This window comes from Sinocyclocheilus grahami, unplaced genomic scaffold (assembly GCF_001515645.1).
Source record: "Sinocyclocheilus grahami isolate Dianchi unplaced genomic scaffold, SAMN03320097.WGS_v1.1 scaffold917.1, whole genome shotgun sequence".
NCBI classification, from domain to species: domain Eukaryota; kingdom Metazoa; phylum Chordata; class Actinopteri; order Cypriniformes; family Cyprinidae; genus Sinocyclocheilus; species Sinocyclocheilus grahami.
This window is the reverse complement of record NW_015506096.1, coordinates 398,134-422,325: the sequence shown is the minus strand read 5'-3', so window position 1 is coordinate 422,325 and position 24,192 is coordinate 398,134. Positions and strand designations below refer to the sequence as shown.

Sequence of the window (24,192 nt, the reverse complement as noted above, 5' to 3'; positions counted from 1 at the left end):
TTACAACATGGGGTGGGGGGGGGAGGTGTCATGCTTGTCACAGCAACAATGATAGGCTTGTGTTTTATTATTCTTTCCTTTTTATTCGAAATAATTCCAAACATGTTACCTATATGGGTGATTTTTAGACTATGGGCACCTTTATGTTCTTTGGTCATATTTATAAAAATACATATAATTTTGGACAAATTCCTCTTTCTTAGTCAAACTAACAATAAAACCACCTTAAAAACTTTTTACTACCTTTCTATTATGATTTTTTCATACTTTTCAACCTCCGTATAGGTGTCAAAATCACTGTTTTCTCCTTGACGCACACCCAGACTTTTAAACTTCAACAATGAAAATACAGTTTAAAAATATGACTTATCTGGTAACTATTAATGTACCTGAATTAAGCACTAGTAAAATAATTAAAATACATAATAATATTTAATGTGAGACCACGATCAATATTACGTTCTATACAAAATATAGCTAAATGCGTTTTGCACTTTTATAGATTATGTTATTTAATCAATAAATGGTGATGGGCTACACATAAAAACATCTTGGTTACGTATGTAACCTTGGTTCCCTGAATAGGGGAACGAGATGCTGCGATGACGTCATCGCTTTGGGAACATCCTCGGTGTGACGAATGTCTAAAGCCCTTATACCATCACGCCAATTCATTGGCCAAATAGCGCTTAGCACCGCCCCCAATGCGCACGTAGGTGAGCTATATCAGCGTGCTGCGCGCTATTTCATCAGATTTCCACTGATTTACAAAGGAAGCGCTATCAAGGTGCGGAACGGCCCAGCATCGCAGCATCTCGTTCCCCTATTCAGGGAACCAAGGTTACATACGTAACCAAGATGTTCCCTCTCATAGGCTCACTTCGATGCTGCAATGACGTCATCGCTTTGGGAACGCTATATCATAACGCCTGCCATACCTTAAATAGCTGGAAGACCAAGGAAAGCGTCTGCTCAAGAGGATAAGACCCGGGAGCCAGGAGCCATCCTCACGTCCAGACTGTAAAACTTGATGAAGGTGCTAGGAGAGGACCATCTTGCCGCAGCACAAACATCTTCCATCGAGGACCCTTTGAAGAAGGCCTGAGAAGAAGCCACTGCTCTTGTAGAATGAGCACGCACCCCTAGAGGCGAAGTCAAGCCACGCGCCTCATAGGCCAAAGAGATAGCCTCCACTATCCAGTGTGACATCCGCTGTTTAGTGACAGCAGAACCTCTGCTCTTACCACCAAAACACACAAACAACTGGTCAGATCCACGCCACTGAGCAGTGCGGTCGACATAGATCCTAAGTGCCCTAACTGGGCAGAGACTCTAAGAAAAAGCCTCTAAGACCACTTGCTGAAAGCAAAACAGAGTCGAAGCGACCTTAGGAACATAATCAGGCCTAGGTCGCAAAAAGACTTTAACCAGTCCTGGGGCAAAGTCCATACATGAAGGACTGATGGAGAGAGCCTGCAGATCCCCTACCCTCTTAAGGGTACCAAAAATAAAGCCACCAAAAGAACCGTCTTGAGGGTCAAGAGCTTCTCTGACACAGATTACAACGGTTCAAAAGGATGGCCTGTCAGGCTCTCCAACACAATTGATAAGTCCCAAGAAGGAACTCGAGCTGGGCGGAAAGGCCTAAGCCGCCTCGAACCCTGCATAAAACAGGAGACCAGGGGGTGACGACCAACCGAAATACCTCCTACGAGTGCATGTCCCGCTGATATGGCCGCCACGTACACCTTAAGAGTGGCGGGGGTAACCCCTTCAGAGAAACGACTTTGAAGAAACTCCAGTACTGAACCGATGGGCCAGTGGACTGGATCCAAAATGCACTGTCTACACCAAGAGGCAAAAAGTCTCCCCTTAAAAGCATGTAAGCGTCTCGTGGAGGGAGCCCTAGAATTTATAATAGTGTCGGTAGTCTCAGCCGAGAGACCAAAACACATTAGCGTACTCCACTCAGGGGCCACACCCATAACCTCCATAATTCCAGTTGAGGATGCCAAATCATGCCCCGAGCTTGTATCAACAGATCGTGTCTGAGGGGAGGGCCGGCTAGCAGACTGACCAGGTCCGAGAACCACGACTGAGTGGGCCACCACGGGGCCACCAGCAGCAGGTGTTCCACTCTGTCTGATTGTATTTTGAACTGGGAGCAACCGGATTGGGGGAAAAGCATAAAGATTGGTCCTGGGCCATTTGTGGGCCAGAGCATCCAGACCTAGAGGCGACGGGGGAGACAGGGAAAACCAAAGCGGGCAGTGCGTAGTCATGCTCGAAGCAAACAAGTCCACATTCGCTCGGCCGAACCTCTGCCATATAAAATCCACCACCTGGGGATGCAATCTCCACTCCCCATCCTGCAGACTCTGTCTCGAGAGCAGGTCCACTCCTGAGTTCAGGCGACCTGGGATATGGACTGCTCTGATCAACAGGAGCTTTGTCTGAGCCCAGAGAAGAACACGTCTCACCAGCCTGCACAGGGGGCGAGAACGTAATCCTCCTTGACGATTGAGGTACGACACAACTGCCGTGTTGTCCGTCCTGACTAACATGTGATAACCCCTCAACTGGGGTAAAAATTGTTTGAGAGCCAGGAGGACCACCAGCAACTCCAAATGATTTATGTGCCAGCCACGATGTACCTCTGTCCAGACTCCACCGACTGGATTTGGCGCGAGATGTGCCGCGAGAGTCTCTTCTACAGCCGGCATCGGCGCATAGCCATGATCCGCCATTGTAGAAACCGTGGCGAAATCAGCGGCAGCAGGATTAGTGATGCGTGCCGAAAAAGGTTGTTTCCAAGACCTTGAAACCTCATGGTGGAGGTCTTGGAAGAAGGGGAGAGGCCTATGGGGCTGAGACGGAGTGCGGCTAGACAAAAATTGATCATCCAGTTTCGACTGGATCTGATTTTGCTCCGGCTCGTTATTCCACTCTAACCCCAGCTTATCCACAGCGAGAGTTACAACGTCTAATAGTTCGCTGTAAGACGGGGAGGTGCGTTTCTCCTGTCCACTCGGAGGGAGAGAACTGCACACTTCACCCAATAAATCCTCAGAATCGGAGGCTGCTGTGGACAGCACGTCTTCGTCATACGGCATACAACCGAAAGACATCGCATCATGAGCTGCCGGGGGAAGGCCGCAAATTATCATTGACAGGAGAGAGCAAGAGAAAAGGAGAGAACTCACCCTCTAAGCGCCTCGGCTCGCATGCGTCACCCCAAGCGACCGTCTCGTGCGGCGCCTCGGCAACCGCAGAAACGGGATAGCGGTGGTTAGACGCGAGGCCTACTTTATTCGAGAAGACCGCGAACCTCGAGCGCAATGCTTTTAGCCGTAGGCTATCACAGTGTCGAAAATCAGAAAGGCCGCTAAGCGCCGCTTGAGTGTGTTGTAGGCCCAAACATTGCACGCACCTGTCATGAGTGTCTCCTCCTGCGATAAACCTGTCACACGGCTCGATGCATCTCCTGTAGCTCATCGTGTCCGCTGAAGAGGAGTAAACTGCTCTTTCGAAGGAATTAGCTAAGAACACGACAAAAAGAACGCTTTCCCACGGGCGACAGATGGTTAGCTTCCTGAAGGAAATTAAATCTGATAAAATAGCACGCAGCATGCTGATATAGCTCACCTACATGCGCATTGGGGGCGCTATTTGGCCAATGCATTGGCGTGATGGTATAAGGGCTTCAGACATTGGTCACACCGAAGATGTGATGATGACGTCATCGCAGCGTCAAAGTGAGCCTATGAGAGGGAACCCAACATTTTACTTAAGTAGACCTACCAGATATGGGTGTCATGCCATAAAATATTTTTAATACGACTGACTTTGTATTTAATGTGAATTTAATAACAATATTGTAAGTTACTAATACTTTCATTTTACAGAGAGCAAAGAACATTTACATTATCAAAGAACATTTTCATTCCGTCTAGCCAGAGTTCAGGCAATCTCAAAAACTCCCATTAAAATCACTGAAGCTGTTTACACTGTGAAATTAATATCTTACTTACATTCGTATGCACATCTGCACTTTTGTTTCTGACGACGAGAGAATTCGCCAGAAAGAGGTATTCAGTCAGCAAGCAAGTGAACAAAGCACCGCGTTTCAGCGATGACTCATCTGAACTTCTTTGATTGGCCATTGTATTCATAAGCTCAACAGAATTGTGTGTGATGGTTATAAGGCGCAGTGCTGTAAAAACGCATCTGTACCTGGCTCAGCGCCAGCCAGCAAACGCAGATTTGAATTTAGCAGCTGATGATATGATGCACTGAACGTTCTAATCACACTGATGTGATTGTATCAAATATAAAAAATATTATTCTGCTACTTTTTGTCTTTTGGAAGCTGCATTCAATATCCACTTGGCTCAGAAATCTGAGGGGGCACATGCCCCCTCACTTTGAATGGGCATGACGCCTCTGTGTGTAACTGAATTATGAATTACAGTTCAGAAAAATAGGCAAGGAAAATCTGAGCGAGAGAGAGAGTGTGTAATGGCTTTATAAAGAGCTGCTGGACACTATTGTAGGAGATGGAGATGTATGTGATCTGAAGAAACTGCAAGACAGAAAAAAACATTGAATTACAATTACATTACAAAAAGGTATTAAAGGCATGGCAAGTGATGTGTTTACTGTGCTTTATCTACAAATACCAAGGTAAAACTACGTTACTGTGGTAAAACCATGGCAAGTGATGTGCTTACTGTGCTTTAACTACAAATACCACATTAACACTACATTACTGTGGTAAAACCATGGCAAGTGATGTGCTTACTGTGCTTTAACTACAAATACCACATTAAAACTACATTACTGTGGTAAAATCATGGCAAGTGATGTGCTTTCTGTGCTTTAACTACAAATACCACATTAAAACTACGTTACTGTTACCATGGTAAGTGTGTAGCATGGCCACACAAGAGGGAGATATTTATAAAGCTGTTGATAAAAGGCTAATTTGTTTGTTGATGTATCACAGCTGTTATTGATGTCCCTTTGTTTTATACCCGTCGAGTGTTGTGGACCCTGTTTCTACTTGCGAGAGTTCGCTCTGGATGCGCCAGGGAATCCCCGTGATGTCACCTGGATCAGCCTATTTTACACTTCCGATAAAAGAAGCCGGTTATCGGCATTCAAGCAGCTACGCTCAATATGCTCACTTTGGGATATACAATGATCGATCCTTGCCCATTCTGCATATGCTGTGACTCTTGTGGAATTATCCACATGGAATAGTCGAAGTTTGTGGGACTATTTAAACTGGATTTCGTCGCAGGACAGCGCTGTTCCTCAACGTGCTCCCGGACTCTATATAAATCAGTGAGTACTGAATACACACACACACCATTGGACTTTCAAGGACAGTATGCACACACATTGTACACACTGTACATTTATTGTATATATTTTTCTTTTTGTCTTCTTGTAAAATACATGCTGGGTTGGCATTTATTCTTTATTTTGGTGGTTATTTACTGTACCTGCATTCCTACAACCCCACTATTAAGAGGTAAAAGAGGAAACTTTATTTGTGTAGCCTGCCTCATTTAGGCTGAGCTTTACATATTGGTGGCCCATACAGGGACCTCTTTTGTTGTGTTTTTTGGTTTTGGATAATTATCATTATGGATGTGACAAATGCTGATCCGGTTGCTGATGTTAATATGGTGAACACTGTGAATACACTGTTTACAGCAGGCCCATTTGTAACCAGGCGCAATCCTACTGCTGAAATAACATCTATGATAAATAAGGTCATTGTACATTTCTGACTCTGATCAATCTGATGATGATGATGATGAAGGGATAAGTATTTTAAGTGGTGAAATGGTATAGACGCCTGCATTGTCTGTACCATTGTACCATTAGCACAAGTAAAGGTGGATTTATTGGCCTTCAATCAAAATGTACAAAATATAGAGCATGATTTCAAACAGTCTATTGATTGTTTGAAGTCATGCTCTATATTTTGTATGCCCAGTAAACCCAGAAGCACAGTTTCAGGCAGGCCGTGGACGCTAGTTTGGCTGGGTTGGAGGACTATTTCCTAAAATCATTGGAAAAATTAGAAAGGGCTGTAACTGATTGTTTTCTGATGAGAGATGCTAAGTGGGAGAGTCAAACGAAAAAGACTCACCAGTACACCCACACTCTCCAGATTACAGGCCTACTCACCAGCTTCCTCCCACATTTCTCTGGTCTATTGTCCACAGACCCCAATGCCTGTTAAGGATAAACAGAAAGGTCCAACTCATCCAGCTCAAAATACTACTTATGATGTAACTACTCCTGTGCATACTCACTCACTTATGGCTGGCTCATTCTCATTTTGTGCTCGTCCTCCCATCCGCCTAGAGTTCCCCTCTTTTGGCGACTCCTGCGAGACTGCAGAAGTGCTCAACTTCATCGAGCAGTGCGAGAACTTCCTGGAGATCAGGCCTCTCGTGGAGCTCGTCGGTACTCTGAGCACAGTCCTGAAGTGACCCGCTCTGAGTTGGTGGAAAGCAGAGAAGGCCAAGGTAACAGATTGGCAGTCCTTCAAAAAGGCATTCATGGCAGCTTTTCTTTCAGATGATTACCTCTCTGAGGTGGAGGAGAAGCTGAGGACGTTGGTCCAGCAGCCGCGACAACGCCTGTGGGACTTCGTCTATGATTTCGCCATTTCTCTGTCTGAAATGGAAGCCAGAGATCTCTGAGAAAGAGCTGGTCAACCGCATCCTCAACAACATCAACCCGAGGGTTGCAGGATGCCTACGGGGGACAGTGAACACCGTGGAGCAGCTGGTGAAGGTTGGGTCAGTGGTAGAAAGGACAATAGGAGCGAAGGACTACAGGCAAAAAGTAGAAAACTGAGAAGTTTCGGAGCGAACAAACAGCAAAAACCTGGCTGGACTGACCCTAGCACAACCCCATCCAGTCACATCTCTCCTCGTTGTTCCTGTAAGGGTGAATGGACAGGAGGTGAAGGCAGTCTTAGACACGGGAAGCACTTACACCTTGATGCAGGAGAGCTTGTGGAAACAGCTGAAGACTGAGAGTCCACCAGTCATTACCTCTGCCCCTCAGAGATTCATAATGGCAGATGGAACTATTCACCAATCCAGAGACCTGCAAAAGTTACTGTATCACTGGCATGATAATGAGTGCACGGTGGATACATATATCCTGAAAGACAATCACCTCGCCTTTCCCCTTATTGCTGGGTTGGACTTACTGAATGCCACTAGAGCTGTGTTGGAAGTGGGACAAAGCAGATATGGCTAAAGATCTGTAAAATATTTACACATATTACCCTTTCCTGCCATCACAGGTTCCAGCAAGTCTGTCTACACCTTCGGGTCAAGCTCATTCCCTCACAGCTGCTAAATTGAATTTATACTACACCTTACCAACAACTGGCAGACTTCCTGAACTCATGTCCTTCACCCCAGAGTTTACGCAATGGAAGAGATGAGGCAGTTGATCTCCACCTGGCCAAGCACCACTTCAAACATCAATCAGTAGTACAACACAAGATCCCTTTGACTGACGATATACCTTTAAAATCCTGGGCATACAGAGTTTCTCCCCTCAAAAAACAGATAATCGAGGAACAAGTTGACCAGATGATCCAAGACAATTTACATTGAGCCCTCCTTCTCGCCTTGGTCTTCTTGGTCCTGGTCCCAAAACCTGATGGATCGTACAGGTTCTGTGTGGATTACAGAAAGTTAAACGGCAAGACCGTACCCGACGCTTACCCAATGTCTCTGATTCATGAGATCCTAGAATCCCTGGAAGGCACTTCCTGGTTCAGTGCATTGGATCTGCGGTCCGGCAGGTGGAGATGGAGGAGGCGAGTAAGGAGAAGACTGCTTTTATTACCACCAAAGGGCTATTTCAATTCAAATCTATGCCATATGGTCTCAGAAACTCTGCAGCCACCTTCCAGCATTTGATGGAGGAGTTCTTGAGGGGGAAGGGGCAATGGTCAACACCATGCGGATCTGCAATAAGAATTTTCAAAAGTGAAGTAGGTGCAACCATTTTTCCTTCATGTGTATTCCAGATCTCTTGTGAATCTTTTTTAGCTCCCCTTTGGTGCCACATTGGTTGTTCATAGGGGCCTGCTTGTTGTTGAATTCAAATTATATCCTCTAATTGAGGTTGAGGTTCGATAAGTACTACAGGTGCTAATATTGCTACTTGACACCTTGAAGCTTTTTTAGCTTCTATTTTTGCCACATTGTTTCCCTTAATATCATTAATAACATAATAATTTCCCTTCTTGTGTGCCTGACATTTGATTATTGCTAGTCTTTTTGGTAGCAGAAATTAATTGCCCTATTTTTCTATTTTTTCCTATTCAATAGACATTAGCTTTTGGCTCTGCAACCACCATTTTTGTTTCTGTACCTATTGCTTCGATATATATTTCTTCTGGAGAACACCAAATTTGTAGCCCTAATTTACATAATGCATCTCTTCCTAACACATTGACAGGAGTTTGATTTGATACCAGAATGGGCATTGTTATACTTAGATTTTTTTGTTTGTAGACACACTGGATCTGTCATTGAAATTTATTGCATTTTTCCAGAGAATCCTATTTTCTTTGCGAATTTTCTAGACATAGGGAGATGTGAGGCATATTTTAAATTTAAATAAGTATAGACCACCTGTGTCTAGCATCATGGGTGTTTTTTCCTTCTATATTAATTTGCACAATAGGCTCTTCATCAGCTTTCGTTTGTTAAATTGGAAGCTGACTCTCCCCTCTGGGATTCTCTGGGCACCCCTAATAGCCTGGATTGGGACCTCCCCAAGGGTTAACTGGGCCCTGTGAAGTGCCTCGGTTAGGCTGTTGCCAGTTCTCCCCCCTTCCACCCTTTGGGTACTGTTGCCATGGATAGGTGGGACAGTCATTTTTATTATGTCCGGGCTGTCCACTTGCCCAGCACACACCTGGAAGACCAGTATAAGGTTTGCCTCTTCCTCTCTGGCCTCTCTGTTTTGGTTTTTGTCTCCATTGAGTTAATTTTCGCTGTAGTTCTTTCTCTTGGCTCTTGAGCTTTTGCTCATTTTTTCTGTTTTGTTCTACGGCATGAGACACATGGTCACAAAACTCTTTGTGTGTGTTAAGAGTTTAAACCGACCGCATCATTCAGCCTGCTCCTTAAGGCTGGCGGCATAGCATCAATCACAGCATGTCTAAACAATGTTGCCATTAATGGGTCTCCTTCTGGATTCCCTTCAGTCTCTTGTTTCCACCTTTTCAGCTGTCTCTGTACATATGTGGTTGAATTTTCTTTGTCCTTTTTCTCTGCACGCAGTGACTGCCACACTGCTGGACGGAATGCATCAAAAACAATTCCATCCATAATATGAGAGTTCATTGCTCTGTCCAGGGTAGTTGTTTGAAGAATTTCATCCATCTTTGTCCCTCCTATTATTTTAGCCAGCAAAGCTTTAATTTCCCCTCACAGCCCCTCTTGAATTTCTGGGAGGCGAGTGACCAGCCTCTCGAGGTCCCGTGGGGCCCAGGGGACTTATTGTCCCTGCGTACCCTTGATTAAAATTGGGAGTTGTGCAGCCAGTGATCTGAGTGCCCCTTTTCTTTGCCCTGTTCCCATTTTCCGCTATCAAATAACTCCTCTCCTTCATTTACCTCCTCTGTACTTTCAAACAACTTACTTCTGCCTCTTTTCAATCTATTTACTTGTATCTTTTTCTGATTCTTTAATTTTCTCTTCTATTTCTTCTAACACTTCCTCAAATTTTGTTTTATTTTGGTTTGTTTTCATCTCTAACGCTATTAAAACTGTCTATAACAATCCATCTGTAAATATCCTTTACTTTTCTCTCTTGCCTCTTTGTTTTCACAGCTGGTTCCCTTTTTTTTCTTCTTTTTCTCCCAGCTCTACTGGTCCTTACATTTGCCTTTCTCCAGTTGAATTTCTACTGTTCCCTTGAGGATTGTGACCTCTCCCTCTATGGGCAAAGATAATAATCTTTCCTTTTTCTTAGTGTTTTTTGTCTGCCTCTTTTAATATTTTCTTGCCTGTTTTATATTTATTAATATTAATATACTTTTTACTCTTCCTGGATTTGCTGATTTTATTAATCCTATATCTGTGTCATGTTGAGACCATAGTTCAGTTGGTACCTGTTGCTGCATTTCCTTATATTACTCTCATTTTGGTTTATTATTTCGGATGTTGTAGTCATCTGTGTCATTTTCTTTTTGTCGATAACTACTTCTTGAGGAATTCCCAGCAAACTGGTTGCATACAAAACTTTGATATAATTTTGTCAGCTGTATGAAAAATCAATGGATGTTCTGTTGGTTCCCACTTGCCTTTTTCATCATTGGTCCTAAATCTTTTGCTTCCCAATTTTTTTCCTAAAATATACTGCAATATGTGGGACCAAATTAGTTTCACTGAACCATTTTTTAACAAATTCACCTTCTGGTATATTTAAAGCTGCTCCCTGTTGACCTATTATGATTTACTGGGAGACCATCTCAATTTGCTGTCCTTTTCTTTCTTCCTGCCATTTTTGTTTGATATCTTGTTTATGTTAAAAATATCCTTTACACAGTGGATATTTTAATCCTAATATTTCCACTGGAGTGACTGCTATATTTTTTCTATATTATTATAATTCAATTTTAATTTAACTCTTTTAACCAATTTCTCCTAATTTTAGTCTTTATTCTGTCTGATGCATTTACCCTTTTTTATTTTTATTGATAGTCTCAACTCTATTTTACAATCACTCAGTATGTAATCTTTTATAAAAAATAATTCTTTATTTAGCTTTACTTCTCTTTACTATTTTTTTTCCACACTTATAATTATTTTAATATACTTATTTAACTTAATATACATGTTTCCTTGATCTCACTTCTACTGCACTGATCTCTGAAATTTTCTCCTTCTCTTCCACACAGACACCAAACATACCAGATCTTGATTCAATCTTTATTGATATTATTTTCCTAATCACATTCACACAGCTCGTCCCTTTATTCAGACAGGGCTCATCATTCATTAATTTTTCCTTTATTTATAGGAATACTGCATTCATATAGTTTCCCTTTATTTATACAGGGCTAATCATTTATTCATCCCTCTCGAGTGCGGCACGAGCTGCGTCCATCCACGCCAAGCCACATTTAAGTGATGGACCAAGAGGGTGCGCAGGTACCACCCAATACGGAATTTATTTATTTTCTCATATATTCACCATCACTCGTACAGACATGCACACGGACACAGACACAGACACACTTCCTTGAGTGACCTGAAGGGCTCTCGTTCTTTTACTGATTTATTTCTCCCTCAACTTAGTAAAAAAACAGTGTCCAGGAGGGCACTGCCTACCCGTGCAGCCCTCTGAGCCTCCTTACAGCTTTTTCTTTCTCAAAGCGGTATCTGTAGGATTTATTTTCTCATATATTCACCATCACTCATACAGACATGCACACGGACACAGACACAGTTTCAGTACAATACAACAAAACACTACACTCTTCCTCGAGTGACCTGAAGGGCTCTCGTTCTTTTACTGATTTATTTCTCCCTCAACTTAGTAAAAAAACAGTGCCCAGGAGGGCACTGCCTACCCGTGCAGCCCTCTGAGCCTCCTTACAGCTTTTTCTTTCTCAAAGCGGTATCTGTAGGTCTTTGCGTGCTATCCTTCATTATATCTGCTTCATTGTTGATTGCTGCCCTTTTAGGCCCAATCCACAATAAATAAAGACCATTACGCGTAATGTATTTCTGCCTACACCATCTAGCTTCAATTTAGGTTACCTATCAAGGCCTTCCTAATATTAAACCAAATATGTGCATGCAGTTATTTCTTCTGACATCAAAACCACTTTTTTACTTTATTTTAGTTATTTATTTATTTTTAATTCTGGAAGAGCAGATTTTAAGTGTCCTTACCACCAAGAGCAGACCAGCAAACAACATACACCAACTTTATAAGCAAAATTGCCTACCGATCGGTGTTGTTCATCAAAAGCCAGCCCAAAGTGGTCGTCGACTCCTCTGCTCTTTTCCGTCCCATCTGGGTCGCCAATTTGTGGTGTCGTCTGCCGCTCGTCTGAGGAACCACACTCAGTCTTGGGTTTTGATGCAAGGAGATACATTTTATTACATCATCAATGAGAATAAAACGGAGATGCTCTCTGCAGCGAAACATCTCCAGAATTTCTTTGTGTCTTCCTTTTTATACATTTGGATTTGGAGGCGTGGGGTATATATTCCATACAGTTTTTCCATACATAGAATGGTTCCTTTGTGCATACAATTCTCTAGAGAGAAAGTCCCCCCTCTCTAGTCTTGTTATGGTAAAGAAAAGCCCCCACTTATGTTTCCCAGATGTTTCTAATCTTAGGGCCTGTCTACTTTAGCCACGTAGGCTTGTTTTTACACACAGGCATATGGGATTATAATGGAAGTATAACTGTATATATTAATGGCTATATTCATAATGATTACACTCGAACAATTCATATTTTAACCAATAAAAATCTACTACAAAACCCTACCTGTACGTGTCTTGAAGTCATCTAAAATCCATATCTTTTTAGCAATAAAACATTTCGAACAGCTGGGAGAGTTTAAAACACAAACAGTTTAAAACGCAAATAGCAAGCATATTAAAAGAAACCCACAAAGCATTTAGGCGAAAGTTTCTGTAGCATATCTCCTGTTGCCGGTAGGGGCGCTAATTTAGGGAAGGCTCATATGGGTCGTGTTTGAGGGTAGTGACAAATGACCTATACGGTCGTATGGGTTGGAGGACTTGTTGCATTCTTTGCATGAAAGCTCTAATATTACTGGATGTGCATGAAACTTCTAACACATTAAGAATTGACTTTCTGTATTGCAAAAAAGATTTAATTTGAAATGTAAAAAACATTTTTAATACATACAGCATATGTATGCTTGCATTCTCTTTATTCACACAGCATTACTGTTCATTTAATTGTGATGATTTTGGCTCACATTTAACAAAAACCCACCACTATCTCAACAAATTAGAATACTTCATAAGACCAATAAAAAAAATGTTTTAGTGAATTGTTGGCCTTCTGGAAAGTATGTTCATTTACTGTACATGTACTCAATACTTGATAGGGGCTCCGTTTGCTTTAATTACTGCCTCAATTCGGTGTGGCATGGAAGTGATCAGTTTGAGCTAATTTTCGATGAGAGCTAGTTTGTTTTTGCAACTTCTGCCATGAAACAAGTCCTTATTAATACAGGACACTTTTTATTTTATTTTTTTTTTATGCACAACAAGTTATGTTAAAGCTTCTATGCACAGCAAGAATATGTTAGAACTTCTATGAACAGCATGAGTGTGTTAGTGCTTCTAAGCAAATAAAGAGAATGAAGAAATACACAGAAGCTGTAAAGCTTCATTCCCAATGAAAGTTTGTTTTTGCAACTCATGCCATGAAACAGGTCCTTATGAAGAAGCATACATAAGCTGTAAATCTTCTTTCCCAGTGAAAGTAAGTTTGTTCATGCAATGTTGAGGAAAGCTTGCCCATATTAAAAATGTTTCTTATATGTGACCCTAGACCACAAAACCAGTCTTAAGTAGCACGGGTATATTTCTAGCAATAGCCAAAAATACATTGTATGGGTCAGAATTATAGATTTTTCTTTTATGCCAAAAATCATTAAGATATTAAGTAAAGATCATGTTTAATGAAAATATTTTGTAAATTTCCTACTGTAAATATATCAAAACATAAATTTTGATTAATAATATACATTGCTAAGAACTTCATTTGGACAACTTTAAAGGCGATTTTCTCAGTATTTAGATTTTTTTGCACCATCAGATTCCAGATTTTCAAATAGTTGTATCTCGGCCAAATATTGTCCTATACTAACAATCCATACATCAATGGAAAGCTTATTTATTCAGTGTAAATCTCAATGTCAAATTGACCCTTATGATTGGTTTTGTGGGACAGGGTCACATATATGAAATTAAAATTTATTTGCAATACAAGAAAGACAATTCTTAATGTGTTCGAATTTTCATGCACAACAAGTAAGCTTTGATGCACAGTATGAGTGTGTTAGTGCTTTTAAGGAAATAAAGAGAAAGCACATAAATGCTTTAAAGTTTCCTTCCCAATGAGAGTTAGTTTGTTTTTGCAACTTACAACGTATTTTGCAACTTTTGCAACGTATGCCATGAAACTTGTCCTTATTAAAAATGGTTCTAACATGTGAAATGAATACGTATTTGCAATACAGAAAAACAGTTAATATGTTAGAAATGCTGTGCACAAGTTAAGTTAGAGCTTCTATGCACAACGAGGTTATGTTGCAACTTCTACGAAGCATAAGAGTGTTAGTGTTTCAAAGCAAAAAAAAAAAGAAAGAAAGCATACATATGTTGTAAATCTTTTTTCCCAGTGAAAGTAAGTTTGTTTAAGCAATGTTAAGAAGAAAGCTTGCTCATTTAAATTTTTTTTTCTTACATATCAAATGAAAACTTCTTTGCAATACAGAAAGACAGTTCTTAATGTGTTAAAGTTTTATGCACATCCAGTAATGCTAGAGGTTATTTGTCAGGTTAAGTTAGATTTTCTATGAACAGCAGTAGCGTGTTAGCAAATAAAGAGAATGAAAGCATACAGTACATGTGCTGTAAAGCTTCATTCCCAGTGAGAGTTAGTTTGTTTTTGGAACTTATGCCATGAAACAGGTGCTGTTACATGTGCTTATGCTTCTTACATGTGAAATGAAAACTTGACACTTCTTAATGTGTTAGAAGTTTTATGCACAACAAGTCATGTTAGGGTTAATTATTCATATTTCCCCATGAGCTGATTCGCTACAGCTTCTACGCACAGCAAGGTTATGTGTTACAGCTTCTATGGACAGTAAGATTGTTAGTGCTTCCAAGCAAATAAAGACAAAGAAAGCACATGCTGTAAAGCTTCTTTCCCAGTGTCAGAACCACTCAAATATACCACACTAAAATATAACAGTGCAATGCAAAACTAGGTGGACTCGAGAGACCAATTAAGATGTTCTGCAGCAGTAGTCCAGAAAACACAGCACCAGCAGTCAATTAAGCTCTAACTAAAATGTATCTTATTACATTACAAATACAACAGTAGTGCTAGCTCCACTTTTCTTAGCCTCTAGTATTTATTTATTGCTAGAAACACTAACATATCTGCTGTTGTTGTGAAGCAACTTTGAATCTCTCTTTGAAGAATCAGTCGATGCAGAGTTTCAGAAGTCAAAATTAGATTTATTGGTGGAGACAACAGATCTGAGCTGTCTGCAGAACATCTTAATTGGTCTCTTGTCGAGTCCACCTAGTTTTGCATTGCATTATTGTCCAATGAGCATATAGGTAACTTTTTAATCTATGTTATTCCCCATGCTTTCCAAAATTATTAGTTTTCTTGGTTTCACTTTAATTATAGGATTTTACCTACTTTGTTTTTAAAGACATTTTTTTTATTTAACCCTGTCTAGGTTTTAATAATCTTTTGCGTGCAAGTACACATTATTCATTCTGGCCCCCTCTCTTGTACTCTTCATGTATGATTTCAGTAATGTAAGTCAAGTCACCTTAATTTATATAGCACTTTATACAATACAGATTGTGTCAAAGCAGCTTTACAGTGTTAAACAGGAAAATTGTGTGCTGATAATGCAAGAGGACAATAGAAAACAGTCAATTTATCAAAGTCAGTTCATTGTTGATTCAGTGATGTCATCATCCAGCTCAGTTCAGTTCTCTTCCAACAGTGTCTGTGCAGTCAAGTCAACAATGCCGCCAGAAATTGTGTCCCCAACTAAGCAAGACAAAGTGGCAAGGAACCAAATTCCATCGGTGTCCATGGGAGAAACCAGGCTCAGTCGGGGGTCAGTTCTCCTCTGGCCGGACAAAACCAGTATGGTGTGGTTTAATTCCAGCCTGCAATGCATGTCAGATTGAGCAGAGGACTCATCTGCTTCTCATGGTCTTGTGATGATGACTGATGAGGTCTTCACAGGGGATCTGTCTCTAGGGTTTGTCTAGTTGACATGGTCTCTGCTGACATTCAGGGCTGTAGAGGTCGTCTCTAGGTGCTGATCCACCATCTGGACTGGATACGGTTCTGCTTGACCTAGTTAGTGCAGACTAACAATCCTTTAACAGATTTGATTTATAGAAAAGTGATCGTGTGTTATGTGTATGTTAAAGAGATGGGTCTGTAATCTAGATTTAAACTGACAGAGTGTGTCTGCCTCCTGTACAATGCTATTTGACCTGGACATTTCTTGGTAGTTCTTCTGAGTTCTTAATAAAATAACAGGCAATCAACAGATGAAGATTAGCTTAACTGGTACAAATCATTTCAAATAAAACAAAACAGTGACAATGTTATACACATATAACACAACATCATCCAAGATGACATTCTTCAGATTTTTCTGAGGTTGCTTAGAGATTGAAGTGATCGACAAGCACAACTTTAATCTTCACATATGCTTACATTTTTCCAAATCAACTTGAGTTTTCAAACTCTGTGTTTATATCACCATCACAGGTGAATTTTACAGTAAAATAAAGAAAAATAAAGCAGGAACAATAAGAAGCTCTACCAAAAAGGGCACCTAAAGAGAATAAGACAGAAAAAAGACTGTAAACACACAACACTACATATCACAGCATATGATTACACATTCTGGGAAGAAAGCATATAAATAAATATTTGTGTGACTCCTTATAATTTTTCACCAGGAAAATAAAACATACCATCCAATGTAACATTGGCACAGGTTTTCATGCGAAGTAGCTTGTTTGATGAGCAGCTCCACTTGAGTTGGTACGTCAAGGGTCTCATCGTGGGAAAAGTCTCGTCCTAGAAAGAGTAAGTACACATTCACATAAATCCATTATTATTTGTTTTACTAGCTGTTGATTTTTGATAAAGAATGATAGTGCTAGAATTGTGTATTAAGTAACTTAGAAATGTATGTGTTAGTTCTCTGTGGTCAGAGAGTGAATGAGTTTTGCTCACCGGTTAGCTTGTCCCGCACCCTGTTGATAATTTGGATGGCTTTCTTGTTCAAGGCTTCAGGTTGCACAAGGCCATCTCCAACTGAAGGAAGAAAAAAAATAAAGCTACAATTTCGACGATAAACTCACTGAAAAACACACAGCCTAAAACCTGATTATTAAGCAGATTAAGCAAAGTGCATTTTCGTGAGTAGCAGCATAATAAATGTTAAGACTAAGTAAGTGCTTATGTTTTACTGTATTCAGTAGAAGATTATTACTAGGGCTGTTGATTTAACACATTGACTTGATGTAGTTAATTATGTAAATTTGATGTAGTTAATTATGGAAAAAACAACATACTAAATTATTAAAACCTGTTAACTGCTTTTTAAAACCCACTAATCTCATAGCACTATTTAACAATTCTAATTGCTGAAAAGACTTTATTAATATACCTAATATCATTTCAGATGCAGCTTCTGAAAATTCCCCTAATTCCCCCGTTTCCAAAATGAATTTTAAACCTTGAATCATATAATAGCATATTATTCGGTTAGTTTTATTTAATTATTGAAACATTAAAGCTTTGTTTTACTTTACCTATTTGTGCTTAAACCAATGTAAAACAAAAATCTTTCCTTTTATGCCTGTGTTGCTAATCATTTCTACTGTGTTCTTATCAAATATTTGTTGGTGAATCATGTTTTGTGAGGAGTTGAATGTTGAATATAATTTTTTTTTGGTTTCAGGTAAACGTAAATGTTCAAATGGTGACTGAAATAATGATAAATGCATGTTGATGTCACATAGCAATGTGTATTAAAAAATATATGTTTTCTGGTGAAGGAGGATAACCCACAGCGGAACTGATGGTGGGAGGAGCCAAGGTGGAATTTTGAGCCCAAACAACAGAGGTGAAGCTGGGAGATGTGGAGGCCCAGGGCAGAGTCTGATGGACTCAGATTCAGTGACACAGATGGACCGGGAAACCAAGGCGGAGACATGGTGACAAGCTGCCGAGGTGGAGCCAGGGTACTGGAGGGCAGAGTCGACAATGGTGTGAGTGAAGTCAGAGGTGAAGCCGGAGGGAAGGAGGAGCCCGATGGAGCTGCAGGGGTGGAGGAATGAGGCGCAGCCAAAGGTCTGGAAGTCCTTGGCGACGACTGACCAAAGTGGAGCCTGGTGGACCTGGATGGACAATGGTCCCAGGTGGAGCTGAGAGGCCAAGGTGGAGCCAACTGGCTGATGGGCCAAGGTGGCGCTGAACAGACTGTGCTGTGCGGGACTTCCAGAGGCAGAAGAGGTTCATGGGCGGGAACTGGTGGGGAAAGGGACCCCAGGGTGGGAAGAGTTAGTATCACTCTTCCTCATCCAGCTCCACTAATATTACCACCTGATCAAACGAGACCTCAGGCTTTTCCTCTAGGATGGACGAGGCTGCTGGCTTTGGCTCCGTAGCAGGAATTGGCATGATGTCTGTGGTGAGCATAAGCTAGGTCTCTAGGTCTGTGGTGAGCTCTGGCTCATTATCCGCAGTGACGCCCACCGCCACTATAGGGCTCTAGGTCTGAAACTGTGACTGATGTTACATGGAGCTGGATGCTGGGAACAGAATCCTCTTCAACGTCGCCCACCATAAAAGAGAATCCCTCTATCCACAAGGCCAAATTTATCAGCCAGGGTCAAACAGTATCCCCCTTTGGCATTACCATCCGAACCTCGCTGTCCAGTCCATTCCTGAACCCATCCATGAGTGTCAACTCCTCCACATAATCCTCCAGGTTTCTGCCATCTTTTGCTCCAAATGCATAGTATCATTCACATTTTTGTCTGGAGCCAATGTCTGGATTGGATTCAGAATGATGATAGTGCATAGTTGGAGATATACTGTAGATGGAGTAGATCGCTTCCATAAACACCCCTGCTTGCACAGTCCTATACTACTTCCTGGGTCGACATTTCAATCAGTTTTTCATCAATTTTCATTTATGTGCTGTTTAATGTTCGAGTTATTTTGGATAAGCATCTGCTTACATATGTGATTGCTTGTTTCTACTTTCTGTTTATTATGTGCATGCTGTAGTTTTTTTCTCTGCCGCTTTAAATGCTTGGGTTTTTTAAAGCCAGATGGATTTTGTTTGACTCAATGATTTTATCATTTATCAGCTGATTTTTATTTTTTTTTTACACTTTATTTATGGTAACACTTTAGTTACACCTCCATAACAGTGCATTTATTTGATCAAACATACAGTACAAACAGTAACCCATCCATGAGTGTCAACTCCTCCACATAATCCTCCAGGTTTCTGCCATCTTTTGCTCCAAATGCATAGTATCATTCACATTTTTGTCTGGAGCCAATGTCTGGATTGGATTCAGAATGATGATAGTGCATAGTTGGAGATATACTGTAGATGGAGTAGATCGCTTCCATAAACACCCCTGCTTGCACAGTCCTATACTACTTCCTGGGTCGACATTTCAATCAGTTTTTCATCAATTTTCATTTATGTGCTGTTTAATGTTCGAGTTATTTTGGATAAGCATCTGCTTACATATGTGATTGCTTGTTTCTGCTTTCTGTTTATTATGTGCATGCTGTAGTTTTTTTCTCTGCCGCTTTAAATGCTTGGGTTTTTTAAAGCCAGATGGATTTAGTTTGACTCAATGATTTTATCATTTATCAGCTGATTTTTTTTTTTTTTTTACACTTTATTTATGGTAACACTTTAGTTACACCTCCATAACAGTGCATTTATTTGATCAAACATACAGTAAAAACAGTAATATTGTGAAACATTATTACTATTTAAAATAAAAGTTTTCTATTTTAATATAATTTATTCCTGTGGTGGCAAAGCTGAATTTTCATCAGCCATTACTACAGACTTCAGTGTCACATGATCCTTCAGAAATCATTTTATTATGCTGATTTATAATCAATGTTGGAATCAGTTGTGCCGTCTAATATTTTTTTGGAACCTGTGAGACTTCAGGATGAAGTCCTATGTCAGAGTCCTTTCCACAAAGCTTTGGATTTTTAATACATCTGTTGATGAATAATAGAGATAAAGTTTGCCAGAAAATAATACTCATTTAGTCTAGGGACAAAACCCGTTGTCTGCGGTGGCATAAGAATAATAATGAAGATAAAACCTGTTCTGCTTTTGACAAGTAGCCAACAGGAAAGACATTTTAAATTGTGTCAATTTTAATTCAGATCAAAATCACTTTAGATAATAATCATGACTTCTGAACTTGTAAATTACAACTACCCAGGAGGACTTTAAAGCATAATGACTTTGAGGATTGAAGTTAAGTCTTCAAGGACTTACTGAAGGAGTGAATTGACTCTGGCACTGTAGTTCCAGGTTTTTTGTGGGTTGTTTCTCCCAGGTCAATACCCTCAATGGCTTCTACATGAAACATACCAAAAAGAAACCACAAAAATTAATCTATTACCAAGAACATGCAATAGTTTTGATGGAAATTCTGGATGAGTACATTAGAAGTCACATCATAATGTCACTTTGTCTTTATGGGACTGTCCGAGTGTGTGTAAATAAAAGCATTATTTACGGGAAAGCTCCAGCAGTGTGAACAAAATCTTGGGAACAACTTCTCCGTCATTTTCTGTAATCTCTCTGCTTGTCAAGGTATTTTACAGGGGAGTTGACCCTACTACGGGCACTATTAATTAGAATGGGGATAAAGTCAAAAGACTTACCGACAGACTGTCCTGCCGTGTAGGAGTCAGTTCTGGTCCTGGAGCGCTTGTTGCCTTTAGTGTTTGCTGTAGGAGAGAAAAGAAACATCCAGTTACTTGATAAACTTTACTTTTCTCACAAACAAAAGGTCTGACAATCAAACTAACATCAAGATTTTAGGTTAATATTTTAAAATAATTGAAAAATTAATAAACTAAAATAGTATAAATGTAAATAAATAAAATGAATAAAAGCAATAAATTCCTTTTGACTTTTGTATTGGCTACTGCATACTGGTCACTAGGGCACCAACAGTGTAGGCCAGTAATGCGTTACAAGTATCAGCATCAAAAGTCTTTCTAGAAAACACAACATTTTATTACGACCTTATGTGAATTCAAAATACATTATGAAATATGCTGGGTAACAGGTACATTATATCTATAATTAACATCAAGATACACATGACAATTTATGAACTTAATACTATACTTGTTTATAAAAACTTGTGATTGCTAATATGGATTTTATATGTTATTTGTAGCTTTTTATAATAAGCTAATCACGAGACCTGTTTAGGATTTCTCATGTAAACAGCCTTTATTCTTATTTATGTCATCTTTTTTTTTCTCCAGATGACCACAGCATAAAGAAGTTCTTGATACAATAATGGCCCATAGAACAACATGAAGCAACATTACATGGACCTTTCACAGACATATCTTCTGAGCACAGAAAAGGTCCTCATCCACTGTTATGAAAGCATACAAGGATTAGGTTACCTTGACCCTGTTACCAGTTGAGAGGCAGAAGCCTTTTCCATATGGATTTTAAGTTCTTTTTCTATCATATCATGCAACATGTGGACCTCCTCTATGCCAAACTTCAGAAGGACACCGATTTTGTCCATATCAAATCTCCAGCAGCTGCAGCAGGACAAACAAAAGATCAGGTAGCAGCTCTATTTCTGTTTACTATATAATTTGCATGGGAGGAATTCAATTCAATTCAAAGATAGGAGGAATTCTTTTTTTTTTCCATTTATATATTTACATTCTTACTTAGAAACAAAATTTAAAGGAGTCATGAATTGAGAAATCAACTTTTACTTGAGCTTTTGATATATAAGAGATCATTGTACTAAAAGAATATCCTGTAAGTTTCAGAACGGAAAACGTCCTTGTTACTGAAATAAAAGCTTTTATTACCACCAGGCCCAGTGAACGCCAGATCCTGGAATGTGCCTACCTATGACGTAATAGGTTAAACTCCGCCTCCTAATTATGTAGCCCCGCCCACTGATTAGCACATGGCATAGTAGGGAAATAACGTAAGTGGCGCTAAACCGGATCGAGCAACTAAGCAATAAACATGCCGTTGAAGATCGCAAAATCTAAAAAAAAAAACAGTGCCTGGTCGTGGAACACAGTCACTGCATAACCTTCCTTCGGATTCAAATATTAGGAATGCGTGGTTGAACTCTAAAGTGAATGACATGTGACATGTGACCCATATTCAGAATTTGTGCTCTGCATTTAACCCATCCAAGTGCACTGCACACAGTAGTGAAAGCACACACACCATGAACACACACAGCAGTGGGCAGCCATGTGCTGCGGCGCCCAGGGAGCAATTGGGGGTTCGGTGCCTTGCTCACCTTACTCGTGGTATTGAGGGTGGAAGAGAGTGCTGGTTATTCACTCCCCCCACCGACAATTCCTGCCAGACCTGAGACTCGAAACCTCAACATCCAGGTTACAAGTCCGACTCTCTAACCATTAGGCCACGACTGCCTCATTATTTTTAATGAGGTTTCAGCTCACGTGAGTAAAACATTGAGTGTTTGCTTGCTTGATTTCACCGCGGATTCCTTTGCAAACAAGACACAGGTCGACGCTGGATTTGCAGAGAGACTGAGATTTAAAAGCAATACTGTCCGTCTATATTGGATCTGACAGGAATGGCACATTTGTGTGAGTAAAAAATATTTGTACTATGTGTCACTATTGCTTTGTTTAAAATCACTTGACATGTCCTGATTATGTGTATGTGCCTAACCAAAGTCACAGAAGTCTATAATACATCTGTTACGATGTTAAGCTGGACGTAGCTTGTCAAACAGACACACAGAAAGGTAGTTTACTATGCAAAACTGTTATCCAATCATAGCAGTGGACATTTACTTCCAAGTCTTCAATGCGTGCCGCCCATAAAAACCGAGCATTTCTCGAGCAGGCCTCAAAACCAGGGTAGAAATAGCCTATTACTTATTGATTTTGATGTTTTTGAATGTAAAAACCACGCGAACGTCATAAGTGGACCTCAGACAACAGTATAAAAGAATAAAAAAAGCCAGTTCATGACCCCTTTAAGTAATAATAATATTTTTAAATAATTAAAGACAAACATGTGAGAAGCAATGTAGAAATGCAAATAAGGTAAAAATAAGGTAAAATAGGACAATGCAGTTTAACGTGAGCCATTTTAACAATATTACATTTGTTACTGTTTTTTTTTTACCACAATTTATTGTCTTTTAAAATAGTGCTCCGGTGATATATATATATTGATTGAAAAAACGCATTTTCTCTCTCTCTATATATATGTATATATAATGAAAATGCATATTTTTCAATTAAAGATAACTTATCGATTCAATATTGGCTGTTTTTGGTGCTGTTTTTATTAGTCATTTTGTGTTTCAAGAAAAAGGTCAAAGGTTAAGAATAAGCTATTAAGAATTAATTACTTAAATGTAAAATGTTTTTCTCTATTTTACAACATTACAATAGCCCAGTGAAAGACTACTTCTCTTATTGATCACGTCTCATGTAGATTGCATGTTTTCTTGTGCGGCTGGATTTTGGACTCATGAAAAAATAATCATGTTGTCTGTATTAGCCAAAACAGATTTACTGAAGTCAAAACACGGATGGAACTGGTGTCAGTGCAAGCGCTGCTTGCTGTGAGACGGGAGCGACCAGCCGGCAGAGGATTTCGCAGGGCAGCCTTCCTCGAACATGTTATGTTCACGATTTCTGATTTAGTTAACGTACACTGCGCGAGGGTGGCTGTGACTGGATGATGACAAGTGTCGGTGATCTCAAGTGATCAGCACTGCTGCTGTTGTATCAGCTAGTAGCAGTCAAGAAACGGGACAAGAGAGGTCACGTATGGGACACATAAATTTAGCCCAATATACCGGACGGTTGGCAACCCTACACCAATATCTTTCAACATGACACATTTAAGATGCTAAACTGCAAACGGATTTTGGATATCTTGAATAGTGAATAGTGTTGCCATGGCAAGGTAAATCAAATTTGCCATAGTATATAACCACTAGACTGTGGTATGGCCCTGTTAAAAACAGTGGTTACACCATGCTATTACATTTAAAATTTTGGCATTACATTTTAATAATTTA

The 24,192-nt window shown here is 40.0% G+C and overlaps 1 protein-coding gene across 1 annotated transcript in view; it reads right to left on the bottom strand.

The window, feature by feature from the left end:
- Nucleotides 1-15,962: 15,962 nt before the first annotated feature.
- The window catches only part of LOC107564227 (serine/threonine-protein kinase mTOR), a 181,439-nt gene continuing 173,209 nt past the window's right edge, over nt 15,963-24,192 (bottom strand). Inside the window, exons 54-58 of the mRNA XM_016249242.1 lie at nt 20,786-20,851; nt 20,394-20,474; nt 17,075-17,155; nt 16,810-16,915; nt 15,963-16,667 (exon numbers count right to left, since the gene is read on the bottom strand). Coding sequence (XP_016104728.1) covers nt 16,652-16,667; nt 16,810-16,915; nt 17,075-17,155; nt 20,394-20,474; nt 20,786-20,851 — 350 coding nt within the window. The 3' untranslated portion in view covers nt 15,963-16,651. The remainder of the gene's footprint in view (nt 16,668-16,809; nt 16,916-17,074; nt 17,156-20,393; nt 20,475-20,785; nt 20,852-24,192) is intronic.